Below are 25,190 nucleotides of genomic sequence, written 5' to 3'. Positions count from 1 at the left end.
ATCGACGGCGCCCTTTACGGGTTTTCGCCAATCGACCTCTCTCATTTCTCTTCTCACCGTCGCCTGATAGTACTCTTTACGAGTTTTCACTAACCAGGCTCTCTCATTTTCAATTTTTCTGCTCACTGTCGCCTTATGGTGCCCGTGTGGGTTTTCACCAATAAGACTCTCTCATTTTATTTCTCTCATTTTTATTGCATCGGATCCAAGTAGCTGTATCCTCTGATCCTTGAACATTCTCACTGATTGATCGAAAGGACTTGAAAGGATTTTGGTAAAAATGATTTGGATCAAATTACAACTTTGGAACCATTCAAACGGGATTATCGCAGGACCATTACAACATCTGCCCTAGTTTCACTTTTGAGGGAATTTGGATTTTTATTTTGGTGTGACTGAACCCCATAGAGAGGCTGCCTACGTATCCTTTCGGAATCAAATCGAACGTAGTTCAGGAGAACATTGTTTTTGATTTTTCTTTTGTTTTTCTGTTTTGTTTTGTTTTCTCTTTTCTTTTTCTTTTTTTAATGACACTTTCAGGTTCCAAAGAGGGTAATGAAAGAAAGGTAAACAACTCAAAGGGTTAGCAAAGGATTGGAGTGTTTGGGGTAGCGAGAATGAAAGCCTTCGTCATCCTAATCGGATAATGTTATTGATGTAGGACGATTAGACATAGTACCTTTTGACCGCATCTGCATTTACAACTATTTCAAGATCATTTCCTTCGATATCGCCCAGATACAATGCTCCTCTCGGCAATATCTTTCTGATGACGTATTGGCCCTTCCAATTAGGAGCGAATTTTCCTTTTGCTTCCTAGTGATGGGGAAGAATACGCCTTAAAACGATTTGCCCCACTTCAAAATTTCTAGGTCGCACTTTCTTGTTATAGGCACGAGCCATTCTTTGCTGGTACAACTGCCCGTGGCAGACCGCAGACATTCGCTTTTCATCGATCAAGGTTAATTGTTCCAGACGGGTTTTAACCCACTCACTGTCTTCAATTTCGGCTTCAACAATGATTCGAAGAGAAGGGATTTCGACCTCGGTGGGTATTACGGCTTCCGTGCCATAAACCAAAAGATACGGGGTGGCTCCAATTGATGTACGCACAGTAGTGCGATATCCCAACAATGCAAACGACAGCTTTTCATGCCACTGCCTGGAACTTTGAATCATCTTTCTCAAAATCTTTTTGATGTTTTTGTTTGCTGCTTCAACGGCACCATTGCCTTTAGGCCGATAAGAAGTAGAGTTCCGGTGCATTATCTTGAATTGCTCACATATCTCCCCCATCAAATGACTATTCAAGTTTGCAGCATTGTCTGTTTTAATAGTTGCAGGAATGCCAAAACGGCAAATAAGATTGGAGTGCACGAAATCTACCATGGCTTTCTTGGTGACAGACTTGAGAGTGATTGCTTCGACCCATTTTGTAAAGTAGTCAATGGCAACTAGTATGAATCTGTGTCCATTTGAGGCTTTCAGCTCGATTGGCCCAATGACGTCTATGCCCCAGGCAACAAATGGCCAAGGTGCAGACATGCAGTTTTGTGGGAGGTGCATGAATCAAATCACCGTGCACCTGACACTGATGACACTTCCGAACGAAACTAAAACAGTCCTTTTCCATGGTCATCCAGTAATAACCCGCTCGAAGGATTTTCTTTGCTAAAACATACCCATTCATGTGGGGCCCGCATACTCCCGCGTGTACCTCATGCATGATTCTTCCAGCCTCTTCTGTGTCAACACATCTTAACAAATTGAGGTCCGGAGTTCTCTTGTATAACACATCCCCACTCAAAAAGAAAACACTCGCGTGCCGCCTAATGGTTCTCTTTTGGTCTCCACTGGTTTGCCCGGGGTATTCTTGAGTTTTCAGAAACTTTCTGATGTCATGGTACCATGGTTGGGTATTTGGTGTTGCTTCAATTGTATTACAATAACCATGCCTTTCCCGAATTTGAATTTCCAAGGGATCTACGTGAGCATTGCCTGGATACGGCAACATTGAGGCCAAAATAGCAAGTGTGTCGGCTAATTCGTTGTGACAACGAGGAATGTACCTGAACTCTATTCACTTGAATTGCTTGCTGAGGTCTTCCACATGCTTCTTGTAAGGGACAAGCTTAACATCTCGGGTTTCCCATTCTCCTTGGGCTTGCCGGATAATCAGATCTGAGTCTCTCATGATCAATAATTCTTCGACATTTTGATCGATTGCCATGTTTATACCCATAATGCAGGCTTCATACTCGGCGGTGTTGTTTGTATAGAAGAAACGAAGCCGAGCTGTGGTTGGATAGTGCTGACCAGTGGGTGAGATCAAAATTGCCCCAATTCCAACACCCTTTGCGTTTACCGCCCCATCAAAGAACATTTTCCAAGCATGAGTGTCTTCAGATATTGCCACAACTGAATTTACTTCTTCATCTGGGAAGTAAGTTCTCAAAGGTTGGTACTCATCATCAATCGGGTTCTTAGCCAAATGATCTGCTAATGCCTGGGCTTTCATTGTCATGCGAGTGACATAGACTATGTCAAACTCCGTGAGCAAGATCTGCCACTTTGCTAATCTCCCAGTGGGCATTGGTTTCTGAAATATGTACTTTAAAGGATCCAACCTGGTTATGAGGTAGGTGGTGTAAGCTTGCAAATAATGCCTCAGCTTCTGAGCGACCCATGTCAAAGCACAACAAGTTCTTTCCAATAAAGTGTACTTGGCTTCATAACTAGTAAACTTCTTGCTCAGATAGTAAATGGCCTGCTCCTTCTTTCCGGTCAAGTCATGTTGCCCGAGGACACAGCCAAAAGAATTTTCCAAGATGGTCAGGTACAAGAACAGAGGCCTCCCTGGCTCAGGTGGGACCAAGACTGGCGGATTTGATAGATATTCCTTGATTTTATCAAAAGCTTCTTGACATTCAACTGTCCATTTGATTGCCGCATCTTTCTTTAACAACTTAAAGATGGGTTCACACGTGGAGGTCAACTGAGCGATGAAACGACTGATGTAATTCAATCTTCCCAAAAAACTCATAACATCTTTCTTGGTTCTTGGAGGAGGCAAATCCCGAATAGACTTTATCTTTGTTGGATCTAACTCGATGCCCCTCCGACTGACTATGAATCCCAAGAGTTTGCCGGATGGTACTCCAAATGCACATTTGGCTGGGTTCAGCTTCAAATCATATTTGCGCAGCCGCACATTTGGCTGTCAACGCACACCCGGATTTTCCCATCTTTCTTTGGCACAGGAACTATATTAGCCAGCCATGTGGTGTATCGGACCACTCGAATCACTCCCGCCTTTAATTGTTTTGTGACCTCTTCTTTAATCTTGTCACTGATATCAACTTTGAACTTCCTCTGTTTTTGCTAGATAGGGGAATAATCGGGGTAGGTTGGCAACTTATGGACCACTAAATCGACACTTAATCCTGGCATGTCATCGTATGACCAAGCAAACACATCTTTGAATTCAAACAAAAGTTGGATCAATGCGTCCCTGGTTCTTTCATCTATATGAATACTTATCTTGGTTTCTTTGACTTCTTCAGAGCTACCCAAATTAACTGGCTTGGTTTCATTTAAGTTTGGCTTAGGTTTATTCTCAAATTGTTCCAATTCTCAATTTATTTCCTTAAAAGCCTCTTCTTCATCATATTCTGGTTCTTGGTTCATTATTTCGCAATTAGACAGCGTGTTTGGATCTGGACATGAAGTCCGCAAGCATGTCATGTTATTTAAAGCCGGATTATTAGAACTGAATGAAGAAATAAGAAAAATTAACAAAATCAGAAAGAATGAAGAGAGATGAACGATGAAATATTAATTTCATTTCATTGAATTTTGAAGATAACAGGGTTCACATTAGTACTTAAAAGACAGGAAACTAAAAGAAAAACATCCGAGTTACACCCTGAAATAACTCGTGATGCAGAAAAAGTGGCAGGACAGGTCTACCGGGACTCCCGCCTGATTGGGAATGGCGTAGCCTTCCAATTCTGCAGCTTGGCATTGGGTCCCATATATAACACCTCAACGGTGCTTGAGCCCTCCCCTGACTGGACCATGTGGGTTTCATATAGTATCTTCCTCATTGCCCCACAGATCTCTTCAATCTCTTCGGCAGTAAAGGCCTCATCTTCTTCTTTCTTCTGGTATTTTTGTTTGACAAATGTTCTGTAAAGATGCGGAACCGGATGAGGAAAAACCCAACCATCATTCTTTCTATCATTTGCCCATCTTATATCAGCTGGAGTGGGTCGGAAGCCTACCCCGAAGGACGTTTCAACGGTGGGCAGGGTGATAAGTTCAACTATCCCTTGCAATGATTTCCCAAGTCCCTTCCCCAGTTTGAAACCATGTTGGATCATTTCTTTGGCCACCATTATTGATGCATTAGAAAGGAAAGGTTGGGGGCAAGGTTTTCCTTCTTTGTACTGGTCTGCAACCACAATTTCAGAAGCCTGATAAACTATGTGCTCACTCCCCACTCTTGCTTCAAGACATGGGACTGATGGGTCCCGATAAATTGATTGCTCATCTTCTCCGTGGACCACGATCTCTTGGTCCTTATGCTCGAACTTCACCATCTGATGAAGAGTAGAGGGTACAGCCCCTGCTGCATGAATCCATGGCCTCCCCAAAAGAAAGTTGTAGGATGTGTCCATGTCTAGAACCTGGAAGGTTACTTCAAAGTCTACTGGGCCGATGGTCAGAATTAGATCGATCTCTCCAATTGTGTCCCTTTTTGATGCCATCGAAGGCACGTACACAGACATTGTTGGGTCGGATTATTTCGGTCCCAATTTCCATGCGCTGTAGAGTTGAAAGTGGCAAATGTCTACTCCAGAGCCTCCGTCGAACATCACCCTTTTCACGTAGTGCCCTTTGCATTTGACTGTTAGGTGCAAAGATTTGTTATGTGCGGCCCCTTCTGAGGGTAAATCATTTTTGCTGAAAGTGATCTGATTGATTGCGAAAAATCTTTCTGCCATTCTCTTCAACTGCTCTACAGAAATGTCAACAGGCACATATGCTTCGTTAAGGGTCTTGATCAATACCTTTTGATGTTCGGTGGAATTCATCAACAAAGCCAACAAGGAGACTTGTTTGGGAAATTTTCGAAGTTGGTCAATCACTTCATAATCTGCCGTTTTCATGTTTTGGAAGAAAGCCTCCGTTTCTTCGGCACTCACGGGCTTCTTAAGTGGGAAGCTCTTTCTAGTAGCATTGTTCACCTCTTCCAAATTGGAATACTTTTCAACAGGGTTATTTTCTTGAACTTCTCCTGGGATTTCTTTGCCTTTATAGGTCACCACCGTTTTATTGTAGTTCCAGGGAACAGCAGTAGGATCTTTCATGGGCTTCTGAGGTGCGCATCCAATAACCACGGGCTCATTCAGCCTTGATGACTTAATTGGCCCCCGCATCACATAAACCCCCTTGGGCACATACATCTGGGTTGTTCTGTTCAGCTCGAATCTCCTGGGAGGACTCAACGTCATCTGCTTTTCTTTACGACCTTGAGGGATGTAGAGAACAACATCTTTGGGAGGCGTTGCCCCGGTCTCAACTTCAATTTTCTTCTCTGACTTTGGAGGGGTGGTTTCTTTATTTTTCTCCCCTTTATCTTGCTTCGAGACAGCTTTTTGTTTCTTTTCTTTGTCAGCAATGGCATTGATGGCCTTCAATGCTGGGTCAAATTCCTTATCCTTACAAATCATTCCAATTATCGGCCCGTTGTTGTGGGCTGGCAGTGGGTTGTTGGTCACATTGGGAACATCTTCATCCCTTAGCACTATCTTTCTTTGTTCTATCAAGTTATCCACAACTCTCTTTAGAGTCCAGCAATCATACGTGTCATGCCCTTCTACCCCCGAGTGATAAGCGCATCGGGTACCGGCTTTGTAAGCGGGTGATGCTGGGTTTTGTCTGGTTTGAGGAACAGGCTGTAACAAACCCATTTGAACAAGGTTTGGTAACAGGCTGGAGTAGGTTTTGCCAATTGGTGTGAAATTTGGCCTCTTGGACGGTTCATGAGGGTGGAAATTATTTTGTGGAGGACGGGGGTTGTAGTGGGTTTGGTAAGGAGGTTGGTTTCTAGGAAATGGAGCTTGATTTCTGCTAGCTTGTTGTTGTGGCCGGACATAAGGCTGAGCATTCATGACCGAGTATGGCTGAAGAGTATAGGCCAAATCTTGGTGAGCGTAATAGTGCTGCGGGGCCCTTTCTGAGAAAAGGGATCTGGGAGTACAGTTTCTCCTTGCACCCGACACTGCCATAAATGTTTCTTCCCTTTTCTTTCTCTTTGCTATTCCTCCAGACCCACCCTGAATGGCTTGGGAGGTAGCTCTAATAGCGGATTGGCTTAGAATTTGACCCGTTTTTAGCCCATTTTCAACCATTTCGCCAATCTTGATAGCTTCAGCGAACGGTTTACCCATTGCGGACATCATATTCTGGAAGTAATCAGCTTCCTGAGCTTGAAGGAAAACTGTGACCATTTCAACCTCATCCATCAGAGGTTTTACCCTGGATGCCTGCTCACGCCATTTAACTGCGTACTCTCCGAAGCTTTCTGAGGATTTATTTTTCAAGTTTGTCAATGAGTTCCTATCTGGAGCAATATCAATGTTGTACTGGAACTGCCTGACGAAATCTCTAGCAAGATCATCCCAGATGTACCAGCGGGATATATCCTGGTCCATGTACCACTCAAATGCGATGCCAACTAGACTTTCTCCGAAATAGGCCATGAGTAGTTCTACCTGTCCACCGGCTCCTCTCAACTGATTGCAATATCTCTTGAGATGAGCAATAGGATCACCATGCCCATTGTACTTCTCAAATTTTGGGGTTTTGAATCCCAATGGTAGGTGCACATGAGGGAACATGCATAAGTCGGCATAGGATGCACTTTTTTGTCCACTCAAGCCTTGTATGCTTTTGAGACTCTGTTCCATACTCCTCATCTTCCTCACAATCTCTTCTTGCTCAGGAGTTTTGGTGGTCTTTTCTTGCCCCGCAGTGAACTCAAATTGGGGCGGTTGAGGGTAAGTATAAGTAGGAAACTGATGAGGTTCCACTGGGAAAGATGGTGCTTGAAATGTGAAGGAAGATGAATCAAAGTTAGGCCTAGGTAAAGCAGGTTGTGTCGTGGCTGAACAAGGTGCCGCGGTGAATATGTTTGAAGCCGCACTTGAAGCTAACACCTGGGGGTGAGACTCATAAGGTGTTCCAGCAAAGTGGGCTGAAATGGTAGGATATCCCAGTGGGGTATTTGGATAACTTATGGGGATGTTGGAGGCCCCACTTGCCATGGGAAAAAGGTCAGGGAATCCAGGGATCGCACTTCGCGGTTTTTTTCCATTGGCCCAGGCGTCCCACATTTCCATCATGCGGAGACGCAGAATTCTATTTTCCTTAGTCGTTGCTGACTCAGAAGTTTGGATGGCCGAGATCGGACTATCCTCTGGAATAGGAACTGTTGGCAAAGGAATTTCCAAAGACATTTCAACACTTCCTTTTGACCTTGTGAAGTATGAATGTGAAGCCAGACTACCACAAAACCAAACACCTTACTATAGAAACTCTGAAAAAAGTGGACAACAAACCAGTTTAGTTTGAAGCAATTAACACATAGGAAATCGCACGTTGGGGTGTGATGCACCTATACAGTTAAATGTGTTTCTACATGTTTCGCAACGGCTGCATGTTTCATCCCGGCTATGCTTATTTTCCCAATTTTCTTTTCTCTTTTTTTCCTCTTTTTCCTTGCCCCCCTTTTTTCATTTTTCTTTTGGTTTTTCTTTGGCTCTCTTTTTCACATCCCTCTCTTATTTGAAGTTATTTACGTGACTGGATCCGATGAGGATTGCCTACGTATCATGACGCCGCGTGAATCAGATCATTACGTAGTTCAAGAGAAACAAGTGCGAAAATAATGAAACAATTTTGGGAATTTTCAAATTTTCATTAATAAAAACTCCTACACTTTCTATTACAAAAGACCTCAAACCACTCATTTTCTTGGAATTTTGAAACTACCAACAGACTAAAAAAATAATTTCCAAAATACAGACTCAATAAGTGAAAAATCATGAATACATCAATGCTTCGACTCCTAGGGCCCGTGGGACATCATTCGGTCTCACGGGCCTACGTGCAAGATCCCCTTGAAGCCGCTTCAAATTACTCATTATCTGGTGGACAAATGTCATTACAACAGCGAAGAAAGTGGTCTGAGTCATATCCTCACATGCATGGCATTTCATGATGATGTAGTCGGCAATGACCCTAACCCTCTCTCGGACAATACCCTTTTCCTGAAGTAAACGCCCGATTTGCTGATTCCGGGCTTCCAACACTTGAGTATCATGATGATTTTGATTCCGCAATTGTTGTATATCTTTATCCATTTGGGCCATCAAAGCATAACAATGTTCCCTATCGGCTTTAAAATTCCTGGCCTGTTTGTTCGCCTCACTTTCAAAGGTGATTAGCTTTCTCTTTAAATTGGCGATGTTCCCCTCATATTTTCTTTTCATTTGTCGCACAAACTCTGCCCTCCCTTCTGCATTCTCTGCCAATTGTGCTCGTACTTTTACTAGACTAGCCTTAGATTTTTCTAGGTCATCTTGACACTCAAGTACTTTCCTTCTCAGACCGCTTATAAGCCTTTCATCTGCCCGGCTTCTTTCCGTGTTTCTAGCAGCTATTCTCATTTTATGGATTTGATCTTTGAGAGCTTCGTTTTCCTGAGTTAGCTTTTTCTTTTCCCCTTCATCTGCGGCAGCTTGGATACTGTGGCCAAATTTGAGGTCCCTGATTTGTCCCTCTAATTTACCTATCTTATCCCTATAGCTTTCTTCTTTTGCCAACCAGCCCCACAGCTCCTGCGAGTCGCTAGTGAATTGTTGGACATGAGGTCTCTTAGCAGGTCTCTCGGGCTCTTGAGGAATTTGAAATCTTTTGTCAAACCAAACCATATAATTGGTGTCCACCTCACCACTAGCTAGATCCCGCACCATAGTCTTGGGTTCGAGAAATCTGCACTCTTTCCAAACTTGGCGAACTCTTCCTTCTGGAAATACAGCCTTTGGGCCCAATTCGACAACATGTATACTCAAATCTTCGTCATGGGGGACGGTTTGAAATCTTCCTAGTTGGCGCAAAACCCTGTGAGGAGCATATGGCTGAATGCTCTGGATGCCCATTAGAAGAAAGTAGCACATTTTAGCTGACATGTATATGACTTCGGTGGCAGGGAGCCATCCAAACGTCTACTCAATTTTATCCGAAGTTAAAGAACTCAAGTGGGCAAAACAAGCTTCGGTACCCTCTGGAAATTCAACCCCCGCCACTCGGCTTTCAAATTCTTCGATGTAATCCAAACCGGTCATGTCGTAGTTCATATACCCGACACGGTGGTAGAGATGTTCCAGTATCCACAGTTTTAGTAGTAAGTTGCAGCCCTGGAAGAATTTTCCCCCTTCTCGACAGATGGTCAAAGCTCGGTAAATCTCAGATAAGATCAGGGGAACTAATGTGCCATTAGCTTTCTTAATTGCGACATCCACCATTCCCACGAGGCCCAATTCTATGTTGCCATCTTTCCGCGGACATATTACAACACCCAAGAATGCTACTATAAAAATCAAACCCCGCCTTGTCTCCCATTTATCTTTATTTCCGACATGGGTCAGACCAGTATTCGGTGATTCGAAACCTTGGGGATTGCCATAGCGTTGGTACAGGAACTGGAAAGTGCAAAACCCTCCAGATAAATTCCCATCTTGAATATCTCGGCTAATACTCAACATATCCAAAAACTTGTGAGGAGATACTGGTCTCACTGATACCGGGTACCGACTTCTAAGGTTTCCGCTAAGGCCGGCGTAACCTGCAAGTTCCTCTAGTGTGGGTGTGAGCTCAAAAACAGAAAAGCGAAACACATTCAGAGTCGGATCCCAAAAAGGTATCAGAGCTTCAATCACGTCCAATCTTGGCTTGATGTTAAAAAGTCCGACAAGACCACCCAAAACTTTTATCACAGTTCCTCGGCTACCTTTCCCTAGGTCATTCCACCATATGTGGAGCTATAAGGGGATCTCCTCAAGAGCTGCGAAGGGTTCGTTTTCATCTATGCTCATCCTGCACATTTATTAGGGTGATTTAATTTAAAAGGTTATGACTCATTTCGACTCAAGAAAAAGTTATCAAAATTTCATAAAAATCCGGCTTTGCAAATACGGCCTTTCAGCACTTTGGGGAAGAAGATTTAAGGCTGTGTTTGCTAAACGGCCAAAAAAAATGACTACTAAAAATGGCTGTTCTTGCAAAAACGGCCTTCCGGCGTCCTTTTGGGGACATTCAACTATTTTAGACAAGAATGACATCACCTTCTTATTTACAATAAAAAAAAGAAATTTTGTTCTTTTGGGCTACTTTTACAAAAAATGAAGTTGGACCCTCCTTAATGAAAGAAATGCTTCTAAAAATGACATATTTTTGAATTTTGAATTTTCTTTCCAATTTTGAAAGAATGGAAATATTTTTTATTTTTTTTGGATATTTGGAAGAAACTAAAAGAAAATATGTTTTGTATATATATATATATATATATATATATATATATATATATATATATATTTATTTATTTATTTATTTATTTATTTATTTATTTTTAAAAAATAATTAGGGTCTAAAGAAGCAAGTAATGGAAAATATTTTTGATTTTTTTTTTTGAAAATTATGGTTAAAAAAAACTTTTCTAGAGAGGAAGTAAAGGAAAATATTTTTTGATTTTTGTTTTTGAAAATTATGGGCTGGAACCGATGAGGTTTGCCTACGTATCTCACATCCGGTGAGAATCAGACCCGCGTAGTTCGCCAGTTTTGACAGAACATGGCAGTTCTAGACCTGGCTTACCCGAGCGGACAGCTCGAGCCGAGGGGGGCAGCGTACCGGGAATACATAAGCTTCACCGGCTTTGCAACTTGTCCGAACCTCGTTCTAAAATTGGGATAAGACTCTAACAGAAAAGAAGTCACACGAAGTGCACACTTCCTAGATGATTTAGAAGACTCAGAGAGAGGAGGGTTTCGTAGCAATTTATATACAGTCCAAACAATAATCAAAGCGGTAAAAACGGCATTTAGCACATTAGGCTCAACATGTAAAAATCAGATAAAACAAGCCAACTATAACAGTTATTCTAAGCTCGAATTCTTGAACCCTGAACCAAAGTTCTGGGTTTGGTTCCCTAGCAGAGTCGCCAGAGCTGTCACACCTCCTTTTTGTGCACCTACCCCGAAGTATAAATGTGTGAGGGAGTTTTTCCATTTTTAAGTGACATTATTCGAAAATGGGATTATTTATTTGTTTCAGAGTCGCCACTTGGGAAAGGTTTGGCTTTTGGTGTCCCAAGTCACCGGTTTATCTTGAATCCCAAATCGAAGAAATTTTCGACTTTCCAAATGAAGTCTGCGAACCAGAAATTCTAAGTAAGGAATTCTGTTGACCCGAGGAAAGGTGTTAGGCACCCACGGATCCCGTGGTTCTAGCACGGTCGCTTAAATTGTTATAATGGCTAATTATCTGATTTTAATACATGTTATAACTTGTGTGCTTTTATTAAGTTTAAACCGCTTTTATTATTATTTGTAATAGAATTGCAACGTCGTGAAAATGCATCTCGAACCACGTCGCAATCAATGCACCCGTGGTTGTTAATACATTCCGACTCCGTTGAGATTTGGATTTGGGTCACATAAATGTGCACCCGAATTTAAGGATGTAATTTAATTAAAATCGCGCCTAAAGAGTCTAACGCGTTATTATCTTTGGGGAAAGCCGTGAAGTTCGCTAGACGACTCATCCCGTATTCTAAGTATTTTTAATATATACATTTATGAGGGCCCCCGCAGTTTGTGCATTTTATTGGGCGAGGCTCGACTCATTTTATTTTTAAAAGGGGCAAGCCTAAAGCAAACTATGATTTTTTTATATTTTTTTTTGTCTCTAAAAAAAAAGAAAATATCCTAATTAAAATGTTTCAGGTCTAATACGGGCCAAGCAATAGTTTTAAAATAAACGTGTCATTGGGCTCAAAAGTAATCCCGAAGAATATAAATTGAAACAACGATCCATTAACGAAGACTGTTCGAGCACGGGCCTTAAAATTTGCCCAAACGAGAAAGGTATTTAATAGGCCCACTTCAAGACTTTTAATTAGCTACTGATCCTTGATTCTTACCAAACAGATTTCAAATTTAAAAAAAAAATGACGGCATGCTCAGTTATTTCACGCTATTGCAATATGCACTTGATAATTGAACGCATGGAATAATGATGTGTATTTATTTATTCCTACTGGAGATTGATTACTCCGCACAAGCTAACTAGTTTGATACTAGCTCGAACTAAACTTACTAGTCTAATACTTAACTTGGGCTTGACGTATGATAACATAATCAATTACTTCACGCTGTTCTAACTGCCTGCTGATTTATTACTAAACATGCAATCGTTTAATGACGAACGACAAAAGAGGATCTAATACTTAACAATCCAATAATTCACATGATCTAGTTAACTCGAAATCCATTTTTTTGGTCCAAATACAGTCTCATACAGTTCATTCGAATACACCCAGGAGCCTACTAAAATCATGCATTAGACTATCGATGTGAACTAAACCAAGCTAATCGTTAACTTAACTTAACATCAGCCAAAAACAACCAAAATCAGTCTAGTAGTTCAATATAGTTCTTGACAACATAAGTAATCTAATTGGAATATTAAAACTACAACAATTCTCAATAGATGCAGATTAACAAAAGTTTCTTGTCATTGACTTTCTGGATCATTTATACACTTGAAACAAGATTCCACATTCAACTGGAGACAAAAGTGTACCTGGATTCGAGATTACAATGAAGAAAAAGAGTCAGTCGAGGCAGGGAAGATTAACAGCAGCAATTTGAACTCAACAACCCCAACTATGTCAAGCTTGAACCCAGAAACACATATAAAAACCAGGAGTGTTTTGAAAATCGAACAACACTACTCGAATAAAAACCCAAACTCAACTGAACATCAACCAATGGACCCCAATTGAAAACAAGCAGCAATCTCTCATACATTGACCCCAAAAAAACACTGAAAGTGAACTCTTATATGTCTAAGAATAAACCCTTTGAGTTTGATTCCTGAATTTGACTTCAAAGACCAAACTTCAAACTCAAACTCTCACAGACTGATTAAGAATCACTAATATTCTTTGTGTTTTTTGACCCCTGAAAAATTTCTCTCAATCTGAACTTTTTTCCCTTTTCAATTTTTTCAGTCCCCCTCTCCTTCTTCCTCTCGTTTGATTTTATAGCCCTCCTCCTTCAAAATAAACAGGCTGCCCAGACTTAAAGTATATTTCCTAATCTGTCCTTTCCACCTTTTGTTGTCTAGGCATGGGTTTTCTTATTTAAAAATTTCCTAAAGTTCAAAAAAGTAATGTCTATCCTACTGTACAACAGGTTTCACTACCTATTTCCATGTGCATTCTCAGCTTTTATTATTTTAAGTCATCCTACATCTGACTTCCCACCTTTAAAGATGTCAGCCATGATGTATTTGCACTAAGATTCCCTCTTTTGATTAAATTATTCATTAATTTAATGATTCACTACATACTCAATTGACAGTCCACTCACTCTAAACCCCCTTTTCTAGGTTTTTAAATCTCAAACTAAACTCTGAAATCTACATTAAAACTGCAGTTATAACCAATTCAAACTTCCTAAATTCTGGACTGAACTTCAAACCAAAATCACATCAACAAACAAAGGAGCTTACCAAAACATTGAAGCTGAAATCAAAATTCATTGATACTTAACAGAAAACCCAATAACAGCATTACCCTGAATCAGAACACAAACCTATTGAACTATCCAGGTCAAACTTCCAATCACCAGTGGCACATTATGGGAATGATTAATTCATAATTCCAAATTAAGCTAAATAGAGTGAAGGAAATCCTGCGATATACTGAACTTAACGAAGATTGATGAATATCAAAGAACAAAAAGCCACACATCACATATATGGGACAAACCTGAACCAATGCCAGAAAGTCTAACATACATTATTTTAACAAAACAACAAAAGAAACCTACTGAAATGGACTATGAAATCAAGGCTAGGATTAAAACTACTATCATGTTAAACTAACTCACACATAATGAACTAATCAATAAATTGACCAAACAGTTTACAGCATATAACCAACAATTAGAGAACTTGGACCCAATAAACGGTCTGATAAGAAGGAGAGAAGTACTGAACAAGTGACAAGAAACAAATCAAAACAAAGATACAATTTAAAACAGACAAACAAAACTATAAAAGGAAACAAAAGAAATTATGAAGAACTTACTGTTCTTTTCTCGGATTTCAACAGTATGCCCTTTCGAACTTGAGTCCTAGTCAGTATTATACGTCTATTTCGTGAGAAATAGGCCTACAATACTGAATAGAAACCAATCGACCCTGAAGCTTTGACACGTCTTGAACCGTTGAAACCCTAGATCCGTCATTCGACGGTTTTTACTCATGTTCGAGCCAATTTGGTTAGGGATTAAGGACGAGGAGGTAAAGGAGATTATTGGGTGTTAGTCTGGGATCAAGGGGACAGGCTAGGGCTTGGAGGGGAGATCTTTGATCGAAGATTCGAGGGAATCTGTTGATGGTTTAGGGATGAGGGAAGCCTAGTGGTGGTGTGGTGTTAATTAGGGGTGGATTGGGGTGGTTTCATGGTCAGCTCGAAACTTCGGTTGAAGATTTGAGAAGATGTGGGGTGATTCGAAGCAAATGGTTCATGGATTCGTGTTGTGGTTGGGGAGATGGTTCAGGGGTGTCATTTTGGTGGTCACCGGCGTTGCCGCCGCCGGGTTTCAGGCAAAGGGGAGGGGTGGCCGCCGGCTAGGGTTCTTGGGGTCGTCTGGTTTGTTGAGAGAGACGAAGAGAGGGGGTAGCTTAGGGGGGTGTGGGGTGTGTTTGAAAATATATATATGTGATGGGTGAGTAAATCCAAGCCGTTAGATCTGATGAGATCAACGGTTTGGATCACTTCACTTATATAAAACAGGGTCGTTTTGGTCTTAGTGGGGGACTGGGTCGATCCAGGGAAAACGGGCCGAGTTATGGGGTGAGGTCTTGGACCGTTGGATGAGGATGGATGAACGGTCAAGATTCGTTGATCTCGAAACGACATCGTCTAATGCGTCTTTGAGAGCTGAAGGTTTGGACCGGGTATAGGTCTCGTTTGGGACTGATTTTGGCCCAAAAATGAAATGGCCCAGACCAATTTTCTTTTCTATTTTTTGTTCTTTTCCTTTTTAATTCCGAATTTACCAAAATCCTAAAAATAAGTTATAAAACAACAATTATATTACACAGACATTAATTGATTCTTAGCAATAGTTAACACATATATCAAATATTAATTAAACAAAATCACAACATTAAACAATTTGACAAAATTACCAAAAATAATATTTTTTTGTGATTTTCATTCCAAATATGATTTAATTAATTCCTAATAGCAGAATAAAATCCTAAATTCATGCAACATATTTTTTGTATTTTTAATTAAAAATAAACAATCACAGACAAAACTATAAATAACTATCTGAAACGCCATGCAGATTCTAAAGATTATACACAAAGACAATTTATTTTATTTTTTTGATTTCTTTTGGAGTAATTGTCGTGAGAGCAAAAATCACGTGCTCACAACACTCGTAGTCATATCTCTGGTGCTTTCATCAGATACCTATCACTACAAATTATGTCAACGGTAAATATTATAGTTGAAATCACTTCACAGAAAGTCAGACGGACTCCTAACAAGAAAGAATTTCCAAAATGAAGCTTATTTGATCTATGAAGTTTAAAATTTTCTACATATTGATCTTTTTCAATGTAGTAATGACACAATATACAGCCCAAACAGAATGTTGTAGTTGAGATTAATTCTAGGTCCCTTTTGCAGTTTTTCAATACTTCTATTGCAAATGTGAAGTTCTAAGCTCATATAATGATCTTATCCCTTGTATCAACACCTATGATTAAAACACTCGCTCATAAAAAATCTATCAACAGACAAATCAACAGGATCAGTGAGACAACATAGTGCAGTGTCGTGAGTTCAAACTTCCAAGAGTCTATTCACAAAAAATTTGGCTTATAAGCTCCTTTTAAAGCCTTCTTTATTTATGGATCTCTATAACAACCAAAGTATACGCTCTGTATCGCACATTAAAAAGGAGATACCTAGCTCGTAGGAGTTCAGCAACCTATTTCATCTCAGATCAATAAGAATAGAAAAGGCCAAATTACTGTTCAAAAGTAGAAGAAAAATCTCCAAAACTTGAGATTAATTTTATATTTGTAAGAATTGCAATATTTTACTCACACAGAACACAATCCCCCGGAAACCCCCTCTCCTCCCCACTTCATTTCAAATCCTATAAACAGTGACCACTCCTTTAGAACCAAATTGAGTGACCCAGAAAAGGGGGGGGGGAGGAAAAAAAACTGTAAAGAAAACGCTAAAACTAGCAACCCAACATAACAGTAGTCCATTTGAACATGTCTGTCATTTAGATGGAGTTTAGGAGGTACCTATACAGAATCCTCATTCTCAGATCACTCGTCATCTTTGATATTCCGAGAGAGTAAGCTCTGATTCTTGATGAACTAAAGTAGATGACTTTGCTATAGATAGAATAAACTGCCAAATCAAGTCATCTCAACCGACTGCAACAACCAACTCCTGAGTTTCATTTGAGCTGGATGTGCAAACATCAAGGTTATTAAACGTGCCCGCATGCACACTTCTGACATTTACATGATGAACCAGCTCATTGATCATTTCATTGTATGCTTCCCTTGGAAGGATTCCGGAATTTGAAATGTTAGTTAATAGAGTTAAGAGTGAAGGAGAATGGCGGTGGGATCTATAAAGGAGATTTTTCATCAAGCTCAGATTGTAATGGTCAACTTCAGTATTAGCATCAAGCATTTCAAGTAGGATCTCTTTAACCATGCAAACATCACTTCTTTTACAGAAACCTGAGAGAATCTGATTATAGGTCTGCTTACTTGGTGCTAGGCCAACCTCCTTCATTTGGCTAAACAAGGTATATGCTTCTCCAACTTGACCACCAGTAAGTAGTCCACTAATGGCAATAGTGTAAGAAACATCATCTAGTTGGGATTTTTCTGAAGCAGTTTTCTTGATTAAGCTAACAGCTTTGTGAAATTTACCAGATTTTATTAGCCCATTTATTATCACAGTAATTATATGAGAATCAAGCCCACTGTGATCTCTAACAAGTCCACGGTACACCTTGACTGCCTCTCTTATCCTACCTGAGCTGCATAATCCAGTTAGTAATCCGGCAAAGGTATACTTATCTGCTACGAAACCTCTATCTATCATGTCATTGTAAAACTCAATAGCACCATCAGGATAACCAGCTTTGCATAAATAGCTAAGAAAAGAGTTACATGCAACTAAACCAGGTTGAATCTCGAAGCCAGTTATGAGCAGAGGTAATTCAACATATTTCTTAGAGAGATAGACAGTTGTAATCAAAGAACAAAGAGTATAAGAATCAGGTGTTAGTCCTTGCTCCCGCAAAGGAAGAAAGCATTAACTGCATCTTCATACCTCCCCATTTTATAGAGGTTATCTATTAACACCTTACAAAGAACCAAATCAGGGAAGCATCCTCTTGATTCCATGGTATCCAAGATCCCAAATGCCTTGCTTGGCATCTGGGACTCAAAAAATCCCTTGATCAACGACGTGCAAGTTACAACATTTGGCGAATACCCACTCTCTACCATCTTCTCAAGCAAGTGAGTCGCAGCATCCATGTTGCCATCTTTACAGTATCCATCTATTAATATACCCCAAACTCTATCCGATACAGGAACACCGAAAACTATCATTAGACCTAATATTTGTTTTGCCTCTGTTATCCGACCTCCTTTACAGTAACTACTCAAAATCACAGAAAATGTCTCCTCATTAGGATAATAGCTTTTCCTCAACATAATCTTAAGCACATCCTGAAGATTAACCAAATCATTGAGCTTACACAAGTTATACACATCAATGCTATAAGTTAAAAAAATTGGAACCTGGGTTATTTTCAAAACTCTAAGTGCCACCTCCACACGCTCAATCTTGAACAATACATCCATTACAATGTTCCTCGAAAAAGTATTTGGAGTATAACCACAACTCAATATTTCCTTAAACGCCTCGAAGACCCTATCATACATTCCACCAAACTAGTAAATTCTCAACAAAAACATCAAAGTTTGTGGCTTTATTACACAACTAACCTCCTCCAATTCCTTAACTATCCCTTTCACTGTTCTAAACCTCTGCGTCAACCGAGAAACAATACTAATCATATGGGTCAATGTGGCTCTATCATGAAAGTAGTTATGTTGTTTTCCACGCCATAAGAAAAATGAAAATGCAAGAATGTCAGAACGGCAATTTGATATAGTTTTATGTACAATTCTAGGGGTAAGAATGATTCTTGAGGAAAAGTAACTTTGTGGGTCATCAGAAAAGCATTCAATGGAACTATTTGGAAACTTCTGGTAATGTCTAGAGGAAAAAGAACTTTGAGAGTCATGAGCAAAATATTGAATTTGTGAGCATAGACATTGGAATGAGGCTAAAGATTCCATTTTGAGCATTCGATGTGAAGCAACTCTTCCAGTGGAGAACCATATCCATAACATTTCCAGTATATAATACCAAGAAACGCAAAATTCAGCATATAAAGAACATAGGGGAGAGATTTGGAAGGTATTATTTCGATTCTTTTGACTATATTGATGAGTTTCGTGAGGATGAAGCTTGAGCAAGAAGTTCCTCCTCCAGTATGCCCTTCAACTTCATCCTAAATCAACTATTTCTTCATAGCATTAGACTTAAATCAACTCTTTAATAACAAAAATTAAACACAGCAAAAGAAAAAAGGGAAAAAATGGTATACGAACTAAACTAACCCAGAAAGCTATTAAGGCAAATCATGGCAGCAACAATTTTTTTTTTTCTGACTAGACCTTCAATAGCCAAGAAATATTTTGATATTCAAGACATACTAAAGAAAAAGTAAGGAAAATTAATTAGCTTAAGCCTTACAGAGATAGATAAGATATTTGCAGTAAAGATATCCGGTCACAGTGGTGGAGTATAGAGAGAATAGAGGCGCTCAAAACTCATGAATAATTTAACCATAAAATCAAATTTTCAAAAGTAAATTGAATTTAAAATCTCAGTGCTATGGATAATCAGGGATATACAATAATTAAAATAAACAATATATGTCACTTTAGCTAGTAAAATCAAAAAATTGGGAAGACATACCTTTAGCAAAAGTGAATAAATAGAGACGAAGAAAATAAGAGGTTGTATGGATTTATGGTCTAATCTGGATGTTGTAATACCTATAGATAGGGTTGCTCATTAATTCACCAAAAAGAATGGCCAACCTTGTAAATAGCTCTTGAAGGTATAATATATCCCCATATGCAGAACCAACATGGCGGATTTAAATACTTTAGCGAGTGATATCTAAAAATAATATTAACAACAAAACTAAATAGTCATTAGGCCCGGGCATACCCTCACTAGTTTTAAAATATATGAGGAAAAAATTGGGTATCAACAACTATCCCTCTTTATCCGGAAAGGGTGAAAGAGTTTTCAGATAAAGAAATGATGACCGATTTTGACCGAATGAGATGTTTTGAAAAATAGAGGCCGAAACCTGGTCTCTGAGCTGCCTACATATCCCCAGTTTTATAGGAATCAGGTCATGTATAGTTCTGGACCCAACGGTGAACGAGGCCGATGGATTTGTTATAGGAATGGTATCAAGTTTCAGAAAAGGTTCTTTTGTGAAGGGTAGTATCGGACGGGTTTATGCGGAATTATGATTATGAATCTGGATGTATCACAGGGTAGGTATCTGAATGGTCGTGGGGTAAAGGCGAGTAATTGATGGGAGGCGATTACATTTGAAATAATGGTAAGGCACAAATGGAAACCGGGAGGGTATGAGCGGAAACCGGACCGAAGGTGGATCCTGTTTAAAGAACGATTACTTCCTAGATTACCTGCAAAACTTAAAACACAATGCATGCGAGTATATAGAGTATTGCGAGAATTTAAACATAATGCAAATTTCCTTTGGACCATGAAGGTTGTCTTTGGACGGTAAAGATGACGTCCTCAGACCATGACGTCCCGGGCCATGAATCAAGAGATAAGAGATTCACAGGCCATGAAATGATGTCCTCGGGCCATGAGAATGGTGCCTTTGAACCATGACGCCTTTGAATAATGATGCGCAATATTAAGGGATCCTCAGGCCATGATATGATGTCTTCAGGCTATGAGGATGATGCCTTCGGACTATGACGCCTTTGGATAAATTGGCTATACATCAGCCTATGCAATGCAGAGGTCAGTTTGGGAGGGGTCAGCCTATTAGGCCCCCATATTCAGCAACACCACCTCCTCGAGGTGCTCCGGCGCGACCCTATTTCAGCACCATACTAGAGAGTTCTTATCGCCCACCAGCCATTCAGGGTTCTTCTAGTGGGTACTCAGTCCACCAAGGTTCTTCCAGCTCCTATTTTAGTGCCATATCGAAGAGTTCATACTGCCCACCGGCTATTCAGGCTTCTTCCAATAGGCTTACAGGTCATCAAGATCAAACATTAGGGCAGCAGATCACTGCACCGAGGGGCTATTTCGAGTGCGGAGATCTTGGTCACATGAGGAGATTCTGCCCTAGGCTTCGGGGCAAGGCAGTGCAATAAGGTCAGCAGCCCATGATTTCAGCACCGGCTGTCCGGCCGCCCAGAGGCGAAGGGAAGCAGGTAGGGGCCATCCTAGAGGTTGAGGCCAGGTAAGGGGAGGTCAGCCAGCTATTGTCACACCTCCTTTTTCCGCCCCCGCGAGGGGTGCAAGGGAGTTTTTCCAATTAAAGGACAATTGAAACGGGATTTATTTATGTATTTCAGAGTCGCCACTCGGGAGATTTAGGGTGTCCCAAGTCACCAGTTTAATACTGAATCGAGGAAAAGAATGACTCTGTATTACAGTCCGCGAACCAGAAATCCGGATAAGGAATTCTGTTAACCCGGGAGAAGGTGTTAGGCATTCCCGAGTTCCGTGGTTCTAGCACGGTCGCTCAACTGTTATATTTGGCTTGATTATCTGATATAATACGTATTATAAACTTATGTGCAAATTTATCCCTTAGCCGCTTTTATTATTATTATTATTATTATTATTATTATTTATTGTTATTATTTTACGAAGAATTGCAACATTGTGAAAACATATTTCAAATCACGTCGCAATCAATGCACCCGTGATTATTGACACATTTCGACTCCGTTGAGATTTAGATTTGGGTTACATAAATGCACACCCGTATTTAAGAAAATAACATTATTAAATACGCGCCTAGAGCGACTAGCGTATCATTATTTTGGGTAGGGCCGTGAAATTTGCTAAAACGGCTCCTCCCTAATTCTAAGCGATTAAATGTACATTTATTGAGGGCCCCGCAATCTATACATTTCATTAAGCGAGGCTCATCTCATTTATTTTAAATGGACAAATCTTTAAAACGACTACATTTTTCTATAAAAATTAGTCTCTAAAATAAAGAAAGAAAATCCTAATTAATTACTAGCTTTTTATTATTTTAAGAAGACATGACATGCTAATTGCTTGATTAATACAAATATTGATGAAAAAGGAATTTTACTCTTAATTTCGAAATTATAAATAAAATAAAAATTCAACAACTAATATTCAAAATAAACAAATATAGCTAGATTAAAACTCAGCATTGTTATTTTTTTTAAAAAAATATTATTGAGATTAATTATTCACAATCATTTGAAAACTAGATTTAACCATAATTACTAAAGCTTATTAGAAAGTTTATTAGACTTAAACGTTCTTTTAATCTTGCTTAAGCTCAAGTCATGCCTTAATGCCTAATTTACGATGTTTAATTTAAATTCGTGTCTTAGCTAAATTTAGCTACTTGTTCATGATCAACCTATAATCTTGAAGCCTTCATAACTAGTGAATTAACCTATTTTGCCGAACTGATTTATTACAGACTAACTTATGATATTATTTTCTTATTCCAGTTATTATTTAGTAATTCATGAAATAGCTTAAATACAATCAACAAAAGGAACAAAGAAATAAAAACGAAATTAAAACTTCAAATTTTCATTCTTCATATGTATTCACGCTTCATATTTCGGATTACAATAAACAGCTTTTCAGTTGTGTACCTGATATTGGAAGCAAAAGAAAATGAATATGAGAATCAGCAACAGCAGTAAAATCAGTACAACACAGCAACAATAGCCCAGCAACAGTAACAACCCAGTAACAGACCGGTGGAGTAGTAATCCAAAAAAAAACAAAAGCTTCCAGCTTTTATGAAACAACAATTAATTCTGATTTCTTTATTTATTTGAAAGCTTAAATATTTTTCGGAATTTTCTATCTCTTAAATGTTCAGCCCTTTTCTCTCTCTTATTTTCAGATTTGTTTCTCTCTCCCGTTTTTTTTCTATCTGTGTATGTTTTTCTGTCTGTTTTTTCTCTATATCTGATTTCAAGACTTCTTTTTATAACCCATCCCATAAACCTTTCAATTAATTAAAATCCATACTTTTTCTCTACCCAACCTATTATCTTTCCACTCATCCCTATTACATTAAATAAACATATCACACCACCCCATTATATTTTGTCCCTCATGCTTCATTTAAAATAATGCAAGATTCCCCTTTAAATTAAATCTTGTCCCCCCTTTAGATTAAACAACTATATCACAACCCACCCCATTTCATTTTGTCCCCCATGCTTCATATAAACAATTACAAAATGTACAATTCCTAAACTACCCCTCTGACCCTATTGCAAATTACTATTTTACCCCCGAAAGTACTATAAATTACCAAACTACCCATCAGCTATAACACATCAATTAATCAAACTTAACCAAAATATAGACAATATGATCAATTTCTAACAATGTTCAAACAACAATATGAACACGGATGAACATCATAACAACAATATCACATGAACACGATTTTAACAACATTTCAACAACAAATCACATGAACACAAATTGAACAACAAAGAACAACTAAAATTTGATTGAACAATATTTTAGCAACAAAACCTATTTTCGGATTTAAACAACAACAACAATCAAACAAGTACATTTAGATTAAATTCAATAATATTGAACTTAAAATCAACTCTAACAACATTACAACAAACAATTCTTATATTAAACTTTAAACAAGATTATGAGAACAATTCAAGCAATAATCATAAATGGTAAACAAGAAATCAAACTATACAAAATTCGGATTCAAGATCATCCAAACAAAGTATGAACATGAATGAATCTATTTTAACACAACAAACATGACGGATTAAACGATTAAATCAATATATTCCTTTAACACAACTAAATTCTTTAAACAAATAACAAGATCGACGAAGAAACAATTATGAACTTAAACTTGAACTTAACAATATTAACAATTTCTAACAATACATAAACACATGAAACAAATTGAAGAAATATTTAATTAAATTTCAATTTGTATCTAACAAACATCAAACTAACAAATATTCACTTAAACAATAATACAAACATGACATGAATATGAAAACAACTAATTAAACTTCCATTTTAAAATCTGAAAATTAATTTAACAAATAACACATGAACATGAACTAAAAATTAATTCAAACGATAAACAAAACAAACATTTGTTGATTTTAGATTCGAAAATATCAAAACAAAATATGGACAAAATAAAACTCAAAAACTACTAACCGGATCGAAAGACGAACAACGACCAAACAAACAACGAACTTGACGATGAACTCACGACGTACAGGATCTTCACTTGACGAAAAACCCTCGACCTTTGCCGGACTTTAACCGGACTGCCTTGCGTCGTCAACAACAGTACGAAGCGGCGAGCAGCAGCACGACGTCGAAAATCAGAAGCAGCGGCGGAGGAAGGAGGAGCAGCGGCAGCGTCGATGGAGCAGCAGTAGCAGATGCGTGAGCGGACAGCCATGGCATCTTGGTTCGTTTTGTGTTGTTCCGGCGTGGCTGGGGGTCGTTCAGAGGTGGTGTTTGGACGGAAAAAAAATCTAAGCAACCACAGCAGCAGCTCGACGTGCTCGGAAGGAGGAAAAGAAGCAACATGGTCAGCCATGGACGTCGAGCTCAAGCTTGAGCTCGACGAACTTCGTCAATGGCGGATAGGGCTAGGAATTTCGGACGAAGAAGAAGGAGATGAAGACGATGTATCCATGGGTGGTCGGATTTAATGGAGGATCGCCAGAGAGGTTTTGGAGAGGAAGAAGATAGGGTGGCCATTGTTGGCTTTCTTGAAGCTTGAGGAAGAAGAAGAAGATAGGAGGGGGGGGATGGTTTAGAAATTTTTTTAGGGTTTTTTCTTCTTTTTTCTTTTGTTTTGTGTTGTAAAATGTAAGACAAAGGGGTTTGGGTCTTTTGGGTTATGGACTGGGTCGACCCAGTTCGAAATGGACTGGGTCGTAGGGAAGATTGGGCCATTTTTTGGGCCTATAGCTTGAAATTGAAGAAGAGGCCCAATTCCGACTTTCTTTATATTTTCGCTCTCTTTTCTTCTTTTATTTTTCTAAAACTAAATTATAAAAATACTTAAACTATTATTAAGAACTAAATTAAGTTATAAAGGCGCAAATTAACTCCCAATAACAATTAACGCACAATTAAGTATTAATTAAGCATAAAATTGTATATTTGGACATTAAATGCTAAAAATGCAAACGATGCCTATTTTTGTAATTTTTAATTTTTGTAAAACAATTTTAATTACTAACAATTGTAGAATTAAATCCTACATGCAAAATGCGACATATTTTTGTATTTTTTTATTAATTTAGCGAATAAACACGCACAGACAAATACAAATAATTCTTCAAAATATCACAAAATTGCACACCAAAGAAAAATCATTTTATTT

The 25,190-nt window shown here is 39.0% G+C and overlaps 4 protein-coding genes across 4 annotated transcripts; all 4 read right to left on the bottom strand.

Moving 5' to 3' along the window:
* Positions 1–2,080: 2,080 nt before the first annotated feature.
* LOC138878569 (uncharacterized) lies at positions 2,081–2,518 on the bottom strand. Its single transcript, XM_070158259.1, has one exon. The coding sequence runs from the start codon at positions 2,516–2,518 to the stop codon at positions 2,081–2,083; it is 438 nt and encodes a 145-aa protein (XP_070014360.1).
* Positions 2,519–4,802: 2,284 nt separating this feature from the next.
* On the bottom strand, positions 4,803–7,406 carry LOC138878568 (uncharacterized). The gene is made up of 2 exons (XM_070158258.1): positions 6,414–7,406; positions 4,803–6,341 (listed from the first exon to the last, which is right to left on the bottom strand). The coding sequence occupies exons 1-2, from the start codon at positions 7,404–7,406 to the stop codon at positions 4,803–4,805; spliced, it is 2,532 nt and encodes an 843-aa protein (XP_070014359.1).
* Positions 7,407–12,598: 5,192 nt separating this feature from the next.
* Positions 12,599–17,705, bottom strand: LOC104230927 (putative pentatricopeptide repeat-containing protein At1g16830). The gene is made up of 2 exons (XM_070156513.1): positions 16,693–17,705; positions 12,599–12,930 (listed from the first exon to the last, which is right to left on the bottom strand). Exon 1 carries the CDS (start codon positions 17,510–17,512, stop codon positions 16,820–16,822), a length of 693 nt encoding a protein of 230 aa, XP_070012614.1. The 5' UTR covers positions 17,513–17,705; the 3' UTR covers positions 12,599–12,930; positions 16,693–16,819.
* Positions 17,706–17,737: 32 nt separating this feature from the next.
* On the bottom strand, positions 17,738–24,254 carry LOC138878567 (putative pentatricopeptide repeat-containing protein At1g16830). The gene is made up of 4 exons (XM_070158257.1): positions 24,067–24,254; positions 18,427–18,700; positions 17,788–18,372; positions 17,738–17,743 (listed from the first exon to the last, which is right to left on the bottom strand). The coding sequence occupies exons 1-4, from the start codon at positions 24,252–24,254 to the stop codon at positions 17,738–17,740; spliced, it is 1,053 nt and encodes a 350-aa protein (XP_070014358.1).
* Between the last annotated feature and the right edge of the window lie 936 nt (positions 24,255–25,190).

This window comes from Nicotiana sylvestris, chromosome 9 (assembly GCF_000393655.2).
Source record: "Nicotiana sylvestris chromosome 9, ASM39365v2, whole genome shotgun sequence".
Classification (NCBI taxonomy): domain Eukaryota; kingdom Viridiplantae; phylum Streptophyta; class Magnoliopsida; order Solanales; family Solanaceae; genus Nicotiana; species Nicotiana sylvestris.
This window is presented reverse-complemented; position numbering and strand designations above follow the sequence as displayed.

What these genes read in the sequence shown, in the direction of transcription:
- LOC138878569 (XM_070158259.1), bottom strand. Translation starts at nt 2,518, where the DNA reads ATGAAAGCCCAGGCATTAGCAGATCATTTGGCTAAGAACCCGATTGAT.
- LOC138878568 (XM_070158258.1), bottom strand. Translation starts at nt 7,406, where the DNA reads ATGGAAATGTGGGACGCCTGGGCCAATGGAAAAAAACCGCGAAGTGCG. An exon ending in CTATCAAGATTGGCGAAATG is followed by an intron (nt 6,342 to 6,413) that starts GTTGAAAATGGG and finishes CAAGCCATTCAG; the next exon opens with GGTGGGTCTGGAGGAATAGC.
- LOC138878567 (XM_070158257.1), bottom strand. Translation starts at nt 24,254, where the DNA reads ATGGCTGTCCGCTCACGCATCTGCTACTGCTGCTCCATCGACGCTGCC. An exon ending in TTTCGTCAAGTGAAGATCCT is followed by an intron (nt 18,701 to 24,066) that starts GTACGTCGTGAG and finishes TTTTTCCTCTAG; the next exon opens with ACATTACCAGAAGTTTCCAA. An exon ending in TAGTTAAGGAATTGGAGGAG is followed by an intron (nt 18,373 to 18,426) that starts GTTAGTTGTGTA and finishes AGAATTTACTAG; the next exon opens with TTTGGTGGAATGTATGATAG.
- LOC104230927 (XM_070156513.1), bottom strand. Translation starts at nt 17,512, where the DNA reads ATGATAGATAGAGGTTTCGTAGCAGATAAGTATACCTTTGCCGGATTA.